The sequence below is a fragment of the Aquarana catesbeiana genome, linkage group LG03 (genome assembly GCF_042186555.1).
Source record: "Aquarana catesbeiana isolate 2022-GZ linkage group LG03, ASM4218655v1, whole genome shotgun sequence".
Lineage (NCBI taxonomy): Eukaryota > Metazoa > Chordata > Amphibia > Anura > Ranidae > Aquarana > Aquarana catesbeiana.
In genome coordinates, this window is record NC_133326.1 from 602,210,702 (window position 1) to 602,222,665 (window position 11,964).

The following is an 11,964-nucleotide window of genomic DNA, read 5'->3' on the forward strand; positions in this document are numbered from 1 at the left end:
GGTGTATTAGAGATCCTTCCTTGTTAAAGCAAAAAATGGTTAAATATAGGGGGTAAATATGTCTTTTCTCCACTCATGTTCCTTGTCATGACGAGCATTGCAATACATCTGACTGGCTCCTGATGTTGCCCCTTCCCCTCTTATTATACATAATGCTGTATATAGGATTGCAAGAGACTGATAGCAAGTCAATTCATTTATTTACACTAGTTGCACTGAAAAAATAGAGATGCGGCGAAAAATTTTTGGCATTTTGCCGATAGAAAAAAAAGTAATCGTCAATGGCGCCAAAAACGCGCGCAATTTTACTGTGCTTATGGTGCGTTTTTCATAGGTCATGCGGTTTTTGAGTTCTTTCTGCGTTTTTAATGCGTTTCAATGGGGAGGTGCGTTTTTTAACTGACCAAAAATGCAGCAAGCAAGATTTTTAACACCACAACAGAAGCGCAACGGACCAGTGTGAAGACATACATAGAATTTAAAGGGATGCATTTTACTTGAGCTTTTCTTGCACTAAAAGGTGCTGATAATGGCCGACAAATTCATATTCATTTAACATCATGATATTAATTAAAAAGTCAAATATAAAACACATATTATTTATATACACACACACAGGGTTTTTTTCCTCAAACAATAGGTGCTGCAACTTAACCACGGCCCACAAAACCCCTCCTCCTACACACACCCTCCAAATCACATCAAATAGTGGGTGTTCAGTCAAATTTCACAAAAACAGTAGGAGGGGCTTAAAGGGCATTAAATACCAGGATTGCAATTTATACAGAGTGCAGAGCTGTCACTTGTAAACACAGAAACCAGACTTCTGTGTTTAGAAGTGATTGTGGTGAGCAGGCACCAAAGGGTCTGAGCCAGAGGTGGTGGCTCAGACCAAGTTCCCCCTGAAAAAAAGCCCTGTATATATACACACACATATTTTTTTTTTTTTAACTGTAATTTTCGGTTTTAGCCAAGTGCATTGTGAGTTTCCATTTGGTGCAACGAAGTATTAAAGAATTACTGAACGCAGCTGTGAAATATCTGCCTTGAGTTAAGCTTTAACCCCAATTTTGGCTCTGTGCCAGGATTCTCTACAGTCCCTGACAAAAGTCTTGTCACTTCTCTATTTTGTAGAAACTCCTGCTATTAACCTGACTTTTTATTAATCAAATAGTGTTAGAAATAGCTCATATGAAAAGCTAAAGCCCTCCCAAATGATGTTTAATGCACTGAAATAAATTAGTTTCACTGAAAAAAGATTTATCATTTAATCAAGACAGACAGGTCAAATTTTGGCAAGACAAAAGTTTTGTCGCCTATACAGAAATTGAACAACTTTACTGAAAATCCAAAAATATATGTCAGCAAATTAAGTAGTGGTGCTGTGAGATCCAAATTTAATATCATGTATGACTTCCATGAGCTTGAAGGACAGCATCCATGCGGTTTGGCAAGGATTCATACAATTTATTGAAGTCATCAGGAATAGCAAAGAAAACAGTCTTGCATGCCTCCCAGAATTCATCAATATTCTTTGGTTTAGTTTTCCATGCTTCATCTTTCATCCTACACCACATATGCTCAATGATGTTCATGTCTGGTGACTGGGCTGGCCAATCCTGGAGCATCTTGATCTTCTTTGCCTTAAGGAACTTTGATGTGGAGATGGAAGTATGCAATAGAGCACCATCCTGCTGCAAAATTTGGCCTTTTTTATGGTTGGGAATATAAGAGGTAGGTAAGATTTCTTGGTATTTTAGACTATTGATGTTGCCTTCCACCCTGCAGTTCCCTCGCACACCCCCATACTGGATGTAACCCCAGACCATGATTTTGTCTCCACCAAACTTCACTGTTTTCTGGGTAAATCTCGGCTCCATGCGGGTTCCAGTAGGTCTCCTGCAATATTTGCGGCGACTGTGGTGTAATTCAACAGAAGATTCCACCTTCTGCCACTTTTCCAGAGTCCATCCTTTTAGCAGGCTGTGGCCCTTGGCAAACGCCACACGGTTTTTCAACTGTCTTTTGTTTATTGCTGGCTTATGGGCACTGATTCGACCATGGAGGCCATTTTGAGACAGAATCCGACAAACTGTTCTGGTTGACACAGGGACTTCAGGTGACCAGGTCTGGTGGAGCTCTGCTGCAGTGGAAAATGGACTGGCCTTGGATTTTTGAGCCAACAAACGGTCCTCTCGAGCAGTTGTCTTGCGGGGTCAGCCTGACCTGGCCTTGTCCAAAACGTCTCCAGTCTCTTAAAATCTTTTTGTTATCCTCTGAACTTGACGCTGAGACACATTGAAAGTGTCTGCACAATCAGCAGTGGATCTGGTCTTCAGCTTCTTGATAATCAACACTTTAGTCTCCGGGTGAATCTTAGGCATGTTTGCAGAGGTCTAGTTGCAGTTGAGAAGGTCCAGTGTACTGGGGTTCTTTTTATACACACCTGAGACCTAATTGATCCATTATTAGTCACAGCTGAAGCTCATATAACAAGGCGACAACACTTATGTCTTGGCAAAAATTGACTCAATGGGCTTTACCAAGCTGTGAATATTAGAATACTTTTTGTCAGTTTTGTTTTGCACTGAAACATTATTACAAAAGCTGTTGGGATTAAAATGACCCATTTCTTGTAACAAAATCTTGATTAGAAATATATTTTAGCGGCACTTCGGGTCAATTTGTACAGAAACGACAAGACTTTTGTCAGGGACTGTATGTCAAAAGCTACTTGCACAGGGACCAACATGTTGACGTCTACTATAACAATCAGAAGGTTTCTACACTTCTGCTCTGTTACTACTTTAAAAACATGTTAGGCCAGGTCAGGTGCTTCATGCCCCAGTGATAGATGTGTGTTCACATAAGACAATCACTTATAAGACAGCAAAGGCCAAATAACAGTTTATACTCATGTGACTCATTTGCCATGCTACCAAACTTCATTCTGGTTTACAATGGCTTGGGTACTATACATACAAGGACCAACGTTCCTAAATATCTCCTTTCCTCTTGAACATGTTGGTTGAACTGGATGGACCTGTCTTTTTTCAACCACACTAACTATGTAACTATGTCTGACTGGTCTATATACACAACCATAAGCCAGGGCTGAACCATTTCCAGTCGCCATGGCGATAAAAAAAAAGAAAAAAAATGCAGTTGGCATTGCAAAAGACAGATTGAGCCAAGTCCTGCTTGGCGTGTGAGAAAATCAAACCCAATTCAGACTGTCTCATGCAATACTGGCTGTCAATACACAGCCACATTAGCTAATACATTCTCATGCAGTGCCAGCTTTATCCAACGCTAATCCTGGCATTTCTGTGCCTGCCTCCCCACCAACAATAGCAATATCAGCATCAAGGGGAAAATCCCAAATTCTCCCTCCCCCTTCTCAAGCTGCCATCTAGGACTGTGAATTTTCTACACTGAGAGACAGGTTCACTTACTACAATGCAGGTAAGCAATTTTTGACACTATTTTTTTTTTTTTTTTATTTATGGTTTAAAGTTGTTCTACTGAATAGTCTGTTCTGCATTTTTATATTCATTTGTTAAAACAAAGTCTGCTCAAAATTAACCAGAACAATTTTTTTTTTTTAAACTGTGGCATGTATTTTTCATATTCAAATATAATCATATGCAGGTTGTATAGTGCTGGCTCTGGGTGAGATTTTCCAGTCTTGCTCCAATTAAATAAAACAGGTTCAGTACGGTAGCTACTCACACAATCCATATCCCGGGGATGGAGAATGCACTCAGGCTGATGGGCAGGACAATCCAGCCAGTCATTAGTAAGGAAGGTCCAGGGGTCAAGGGAGGGGGATGAGCAGGCCGTACAGGAAACTCCAGGGCAAACCATCAGCAGACGCTACCAGCCAGAGCAAAGGACATTTCACCAACAACCTCCTAGGTGGAAAGCATAAGTAATTAATGACAGTACTAATGATGGACAGAATAATTCATAACTGGATCCACAATTCACTGACAATTGTTGACATAACCTTAGTGCAATATTGGAGCAGATGACAGTCAAAGAAAAAATTTGAAATCCATCTAAATCCATGCAAGTGGGTAACGTGGATGTTTACAGCAGTAACAGCTAAATACAGAACTTAACCTCTTGCCGACTACGGAACATGTGTGGCAGCAAAGAGGATGGGTATTAACGCCAACCGGCCGCACATATGGGTCCACAAGTTTTCTGTGCCGAGAGCACCCTTCCAAACACAAAGTCTGGGCTGTCACAAACAGCTTGGACTCTCTATATATGATCAGGAGCCAGTAGGACGGGCTCTTGATCATGTGACCACTGTGACAGCCAATCTCAGTGATCATGTTATTAGGAAGTCTGTCCTGGAAGTAAAGTCTCCATACTTACCTGTCCAATGGTACTGCAGCGGCACCTTCTTCTGAGTGCCGGCCTTAGAAGACCAGCCCGGCACTGTAAGCTGAGCTGCGCATGTACAGCTCAGTTTACAATGCTGAAGGAGACGGCAGGCAGGCATATTTTTTTGCAGAAGAGACAGTGCGTGTCTTTTCTGCAATAAAAGCCTGTCTGCTCGCAACATCGGGACTTTCATTCCACTTTAAGACCCAGTTACAGGACCGCCGGGAAAGGTGTTTAAGTACACACATTTAATTTTTCTACTTGCCAAAAGAATTGTAATTCTGCTGAAAAAATCTCTCACACAGCACATTCAGAGAAGCAACACACTTTTTTTCAATCAGCTTTCAACGAGAACAATCTGCCACCCGGAGTATCAATAGCATTTCAGTTGCAGCAGACAAAGTTATAAAAATATAATAACCAGAACAATAAGGATCATTTAATCATGTTGTGGCTATGGGACAGGAAGTGAAGACAAATCTCCCCAACGGGACACAGATGGCAAAAAATCTGATAGGGGTTATATTCCTTCCTAACTGTATCCAAAAGGAAAAGAAAAAGTTGATTTTATTATAATACAGGATTTATATAGCACCAACAGTTTGCACAGCACTTTACAATATAAGGGGGACAGTACGATTACAATACAGAAGGAAAACATGGCCCTCCAGGCCATTTCATGTGGCCAATGCACCTCGCTTGCAGCTGCAGCAATCCTCTTGCTCCTCCCCCCCCCCCAACCTTGTTTCAGCAGTGGGCAGCAGAAAGGAGGACAAATCTCATCCTCCAATTTCTGCTCTTCTCCATGCAGGTGCAGAGAGGCTGGTCTCTGTCAGCCCCCCCAATCATAATGCTGATATGGCCCACGATGAAATTGAGTTTGACACTACTGACTTACACTATCCCTCAGTCCAGCAGGCCCATGCACGGTTTTCCATCTAAAGCTCCAGGTTGCGCATGGTCCCTCTGCATCACCATCATGTACAATGAAGGGTTAATGACGAGGAGGTTAGCTTAAGACGGCTATAGATGGATAGAATCTCAGCCGGTTCAGCAGGGACCAGCCTAGATTCAATCCATCTATGGGCAGGCCGGTTGTACTGAAATTGATCTATCGATCGACTTTAATACAACCAACATGTCAGATTTTTGGCATGCGACTACTACTGGGGCTATAGCTGCTAACAATAATCACTGTGTTCTGCCATCAGTGAAGGCTGCCTGTGTCCCCTGCCAGCAGAACACAATAGAGCTGCGGGAGGGATTCCACAGTATTGATGGGGGAATCAATCGATTTTCTTTCCTGCAGGAAAGAAAATCGATTCATCTATGGCTTGCCTTAGAGAGGCTACTGGATTGGACTGATTGCATGGAAAGAAGATGCCTGCTAGATCCAGGAATAAAGTATTGCACCTTATCTATGTACCTCTATACTAAATTAGCATTTAACCCTTGCAGTGCAGTGTGGGGGACCACTATCTGTCTATTTCCTGGAGTTCAGCTTCATTGGCAGCAACTCCCTTCATTGGCAGCAACTCGCTGACCAATGTCAGGGTCCCTGAAGAGCGCAAGCCACAAAACACTAGCACTTTTTAAGTTTCAAGATGAGAGTTTACTTCTTCATCGTAAACACAGGGATATGCTAGCACTGACGGTATCACATCCTGACTGGCCCAAATGCTGCAGATTCCAGCACACCAGTGAAGGAGTGACATCACAGGAACAGGCGAGTGTTCTCTCAGCAACATGCCCTGAGTTAGAGGGGACACCAACGAAACGTGTCAGCCCGGTTGGATATCATCTGAGCCAACCTGTGGTATGTACGGCGGTTCCCATTGATGTCCCTTCAGGTCTTTGTGATGAGCCTTTTATGCATTCACACTTGTAAGCAGGGGAGTTGCTAGGTCTGCAAAAGATCTGGGGCTAGAGCCCATAGCAGCGGTCACCAACCTTTTTGCATGCCGGGGGGGGGGGGGGACCAGTGGTAAGCAATTTTTCACGGGCGATGGCTGGTGTTGGCGCTTCAATCATCATGGCATAATGGTTGATATGGTGTCAGGGTGATTGAAGTGCATTATTTCTATTGTTACATTCTAATATATAATGAAGTGGTTCAACTCACCATACTGCAGAATCAGTGGGAGCCCTGGACGTGTCACTTGCCACATCTCCTGCCACCAGATGCAGCATGTCACTTGCCACCATCACCTGCCACTAGATGTGGATTGTCACCTGCCATGTCGCCTGCCACCAGAGGTGGATTGTCACTTGCCACGTCTCCTGCCTCCATTTGCAGATTGTCACTTTAGTGAGAGCAGGAGAGCGGTGATGCGGGGTTGGCAGTGAGAGATGATGTCATCTCGCTGCTCCCCGCCGCACCTCTGACACTGAAGCAAGGGGGTCTGGCTGCAAAGTGGAGCTCAACAAAGACCGTGCTGTGAGGGTGGAAGGGCGCCGATTTGTGACGGACAGTGAGAAATTATGTCATCTCTCTGCTGCTCGCCGCACCTCGCTCCCAAATTGAAGAGGCCTGGCTGTGAAGAGCTCGCTTCTTTCCTCTCCTCCGCCTCTCTCATGCAGCCAGCCCACCTGCCGCAGCAGCCGCAACCCGCTGGTTAGGCAGGGACCCTGCGGAAAGAGACTCGGGGCTATAGCCCCAATAGCCACCCCCTAGCAACGCCCTTGTTTGTGAGTATGATCACCCATCTTTATTTTTTTTTTTAATAAATGATGCTTTGGATAATGTACACCCTAGTACAGATCCACCTGAGCGATCCCACCAGGAAGCTGTGTATGCGCATTGCCAATCGTAAATGGCGGGGGCAACCCTGCAGCTGCACACACACCTTGTATATGTGGAGCTGTGCAGGGGGCGGGGAATGCCTTGGCCACTTATGATTGGTGGTGTGCAGCGATGGCTTCCCGGCGGGATCAGACTAGGATCTCAACCCTCCTGAGCTCATCCGTAAGCCCAACGCACCTTACTCGCCGCACACAACGTACAGTAAGAGCCCTTTCACACTGGGGCGGTTTGCAGGCGCTATTAATAGCGCCTGCAAACCGACCCGAAAGTGCTGCTGCTGTGTATCCAGTGTGTAAGCCCCGAGGGCTTTCACACTGGAGCAATGCGCTGGCAGGACGGTAAAAAAAAGTCCTGTTAGCAGCATCTTCGGAGCGGTGAAGGAGCGGTGTGCATACCGCTCCTGCCCATTGAAATCAATGGGACGGCGCGGCTATACCGCCGGCAAAGCGCCTCTGCAGAGGCGCTTTGCGGTGGTATTTAACCCTTTCTCGGCCACTAGCGGGGGGTAAAACCACCCCGCCAGCGGCCGCATACCGACGGTAAAACGCCGCTAATAATAGCGGCGTTTTACCGCCGACGCCACCCCCGCCCCAGTGTGAAAGGGCTCTAAGGCACGATTATGTGGCGCTCTGCGTTATAAAAAAAACAAAAAAAAAAAAACAGCACGTGTTTTTTGTGCGATAGACAGCCAATGCAAATGAATTATATGCCTTAATGCAACAACAATAAAAGGTGGAAGATGGAGCATCAATGTACAGATATTACCAGTATGGGGCCAGCCTAATCCTGCACAATGAGGTGACTGGGGATCCCCCATAGACAACCTATAGGAGCTGAGGGGGGAACACACACCGACAATGACACTGGCCTCCCCCCCCCCCCATACATACTGAGCTCAGGAGGAGAGCAGGCTCCAATCTAGCACGGGGACTGTCTTCCATCTTGACAGCGGGCACATTGCCTCCTGCTGCTGCATTTCACTTGTTACCATGACACTCCTTCCTTCCTCCATACACACAATAGATCCGACAGAGGCCAGGGTGACCCCCGGTATACATACCCGCTCCCCGCTGCCCCCGAGTCCCCCGCAGCCTCCACCGAACCCTGTCCTTCAACTCATTAAACTGCTGGTGGTCGCGGTGGCTCACGGGAATTGTGGTGCGGAAAGAGGTTAGGGTGCCACAGCGGAGCGGAGGTGAGAGGCTCCCAGGACTACACTACCCGGCGTGCCTTCTGAGAGCGCCATCACGTGACTGGAAGCGAGAGACGCCGGAGCGTCGCGACGTTCTGTAGATTATTTTGGGTCGTAGGAACCCCTGGCGTCATAGGGGGGTGGAGACTAGGATGTAAACATCGTCTAGCAACAAGCCCTACAGGGGGAGAGGAGGGGCGTGTTACCATGGTAATCCGAGACCGTGTCAATAGAAAGTGATTAGTTACATGATAGATAGAGGTGACCAAAGATAGTATCACTTTATTAGTTAAAGCGAAACTTCTGTCATTTTTGTTTCAACTTTCCATCTATCAAATCTTCTGCCCTTGTTGTTTTAACTTTGCATAGTAAAACATTTTATTTTTTTCTGCCAGTAAATACCTTATACAGCCCACTTCCTGTTTCTTGTCTGGTAAAAAGCCTAGGCTTATCACATCATGGACAGCTCTCTCTAACTCTCCTGAGAGTTTGCCAGGAATTGGGGGGTGGGGGGTGAGACATAAGAGGGCCAATGGGAGCTGCAGAGCTGGAGGTGTGCCTCTGTGTAAATCCAGGAAGAGGACAGGCAGCAGCTTCAGCTGCCCACAGTTAAAATAGTTTGAGCCAGACTCAGCAGAGGGAGATTTCTGCAGCATATTTGGCTTCAGTATTGCAAAGCTGTTTTTATTACAAATTATGTGAGCAGACTGCAGTTCCTCTTTAAAATCGGATGAAGAAACTTCTTACACACTTAAAGCAAACTTTACCCATAACAACTTGATAAGATTTTAGAAAGGAACATACATTCCACATTAATAAATATGCTAACAAATTTAGCATGTGTCGGAAATTGGCTCCGGTGTTTCATGAGGTTAGATGACCCGTCAGATTTTGTAACGGAAGTGACGTCGTGGCCATCTTGCTACACCCTGCACTTGTCCACAGTAAGGATACAGTGAAGGGGGCAAGCGGACATCTTGTTACACCCACCGGAGTCTTGCATTTCACTTATGGTTACCAGTAAACAGAGCTTATATAGTGAAATACAGTCATTTGAAATTCGTCTGACAATTTGGATGTTGAATTTTTAATGCAGCGGCAAGCCTGCTGATCTCACAGAACACCGTTGCTTTGAAAATTCAACATCAAAACAGTCAGACAGATTTCAAAATACCGAATTTCACTATATAAAGCTAAGTTTACAGTCTTGCATTTCACACTTATTTTAGACACCGGTGGGTGTAACAAGATGTCTGCTTGCCGCCTTCTCACTGTATCCTTACTGTGGACGAGTACAGGGTGTAGCAAGATGGCCACAATGTCACTTCCGTTACAAAATCTGACATTGCACCTAATCTGATGAAACACCAGCATTGCTCCCGTTTCTTCTTGCTGAAGGCGGCCATTTTGCTGAAGCCCAGAGCCCCTCAAAAGCAGTAAATCGTAAAGCAGAAGTAAACCCATCGATTTAACAGTTAAAAAAAAGGTTACATTTCTTGAATGCCAGGATTGCTAACTGTTACATTTGCTTGCGCACTCAACCAAATTGTCAAACCATCAAATAGCTGGTGTCATAACTGATCACATGTGCAGCATCGTGGCAGTTGCAGATCAAACAGAAGCAGCTTTCTTGGCAGTAAATGATAGGAGGTTTTAATTCTGCTTCAAGGCTGTCAGCAGATCGGCCTCTACAAACTCAGCAGTGCCTAAAAATGGAGAGCAACTGAGCATGTGCAGAGCAGTGTGAGACAGAGTTTTACTGGATTTTAAACAGTATAGACACTTATTCTTTGTTTTACCTGCAAAAGGGGCCAGCCTAAACTGATCTAGCAGAACTTAATTTTCTGACTACAGTTCCACTTTAGCCTATACGTAAACTTACTTCTTGAGTTAAACAGTTATTAAAAAAAAAAAAAAAAATAAAAGGAAGTGGTTTGTATAGAGCAGCAAAGAGTTCAGTTTTATTTTTGCGATCTGCATTCTGTTGCAGAGATTTCCAGTCACTTCCTGTCCTGGAGATGCAACAGGAAGTGAGAAGAAATTTGTACAAACAGCCTTACTTACCTAGGGCGTGATGACTATAATGGGGAGTGGGCACCCCACACAGCTGGGTGAGAGGACAAGGGCAGCCATGACATTTTTACCCCTTGGCGCCACCTCCTACCAGGGGGTTGGAATGCCAGGGGGCGGGGCTTGTGACCACTGATTGGAGGTCACATGATCAGAAAACTCCTGATTGCAAGTACCAATCGGGAGCTTTCCATGAGCTGCCGGTCACTGTGCCAGGAATGCACTCTTGGCACAGCACTCTGGGCGCTATTGCATGTAAATATGCCGCTGGGGGCCTACATATTTGCATGCACTCGGTACCAAAGTGTTAAAATCAGAGACAGAACAGCTGTGACCTCCCCCTTTCAGAACAAGCTATAATCCCAAAATGCATCGCCATAGCCATTTAAAGGGGTAGTAGACTGTCAGAGGGAAAAAAAAATAAATAAATAAACAGGCCTCTTGCAGGTTTAAGTTATAATGTACTAGTATGTGCCACACTTTATGACAGACTTACCTGTACACGGGGCCCTCCAGGCACAGCGCGGTCTTCCTTCCCTGTTTGCAGACTCTGGCTGTATGAATGGCCAGGGCCGCGATGACGTAATAGCACAGAGCTCTGAAGGGACAGCATGGGTATGCCATCCCTTCAGAGCAAATGCGCCCGTGAAATCATCAGCTGCATGAAGATCTCCTAAACAGGACACGTTTAGGAGATATTCACTGTACCTACAGGTAAACCTCATTATAGGCTTAAAGTCTGTCTGAAGTGGCTATGCTATCCGAGCTTGTATACAAGTGGATTTCATCTCAGGACATTACTGTTTTAATGCTGATTTTTAATTTTTTTTACTGAATTGATGTAAGTGTTTAGCAACCTTCTTTCAAAATAAAGTTTTATACTATGTGGACCCCTTTTCTCTTCCTTATTGGTCACGTCTAAGGATCATTAGGCAGTCTGTATGGTCAGCCATGATACCATCCTTCCCAGTCCAACTACTGGAGGTATTCAATCTGCATGCTGGATCATAAGCTAATGCCTATCTAGACTCCTATAATGTGGAGTCTATAGATCTGGTAAACATACATCCTACCAAATATCATGGTGGAGGTGCACATGGTGGATATTCATCCAAAGATTCACTTTCTTTTGTTTGCTCTTTTTCATTCAGTTAATTGTTTGAGCACTATATGGACTATTGTTTTCAATAAGCAATTTTTGGATTATCACTTATGTAGAGTGGCAATTTTTACTTTCTTTTAGGCTTACCTGTAGGTACAAGTTAAAAAAAGTGGACTTTATTTTCACTTTAATGGGATTAAACAGTGTGCTTAAGGCCAGGACACTTCAAAAGAATATTGGAATAACAGAAACCATTATGGAGGACCATTACTTGGCAGATAACTAATAATTAGGGATTTGCTAAAGCCGTAATCATCTAATTGATGCTGGCCATATAATTTTCCTTTAGATTTACCAAAACCATATCCTAGGAGGTCAAACCTAAACTCTTTGAATTTGTGT

The 11,964-nt window shown here is 44.5% G+C and overlaps 1 protein-coding gene across 2 annotated transcripts in view; it reads right to left on the reverse strand.

Annotated features, from left to right (window-relative positions):
• The window catches only part of TMEM150A (transmembrane protein 150A), a 39,613-nt gene that overhangs the window by 26,191 nt on the left and 1,458 nt on the right, over nucleotides 1-11,964 (reverse strand). Inside the window, exons 1-2 of one of the 2 annotated variants that reach the window (XM_073622093.1) lie at nucleotides 8,259-8,453; nucleotides 3,733-3,914 (exon numbers count right to left, since the gene is read on the reverse strand). In XM_073622093.1, the coding sequence (XP_073478194.1) occupies nucleotides 3,733-3,797 (65 nt within the window). In that variant the 5' untranslated portion in view covers nucleotides 3,798-3,914; nucleotides 8,259-8,453. Of the gene's footprint in view, nucleotides 1-3,732; nucleotides 3,915-8,258; nucleotides 8,454-11,964 lie in introns of those variants that run through there. The other variant, XM_073622094.1, reaches the window with a different exon arrangement.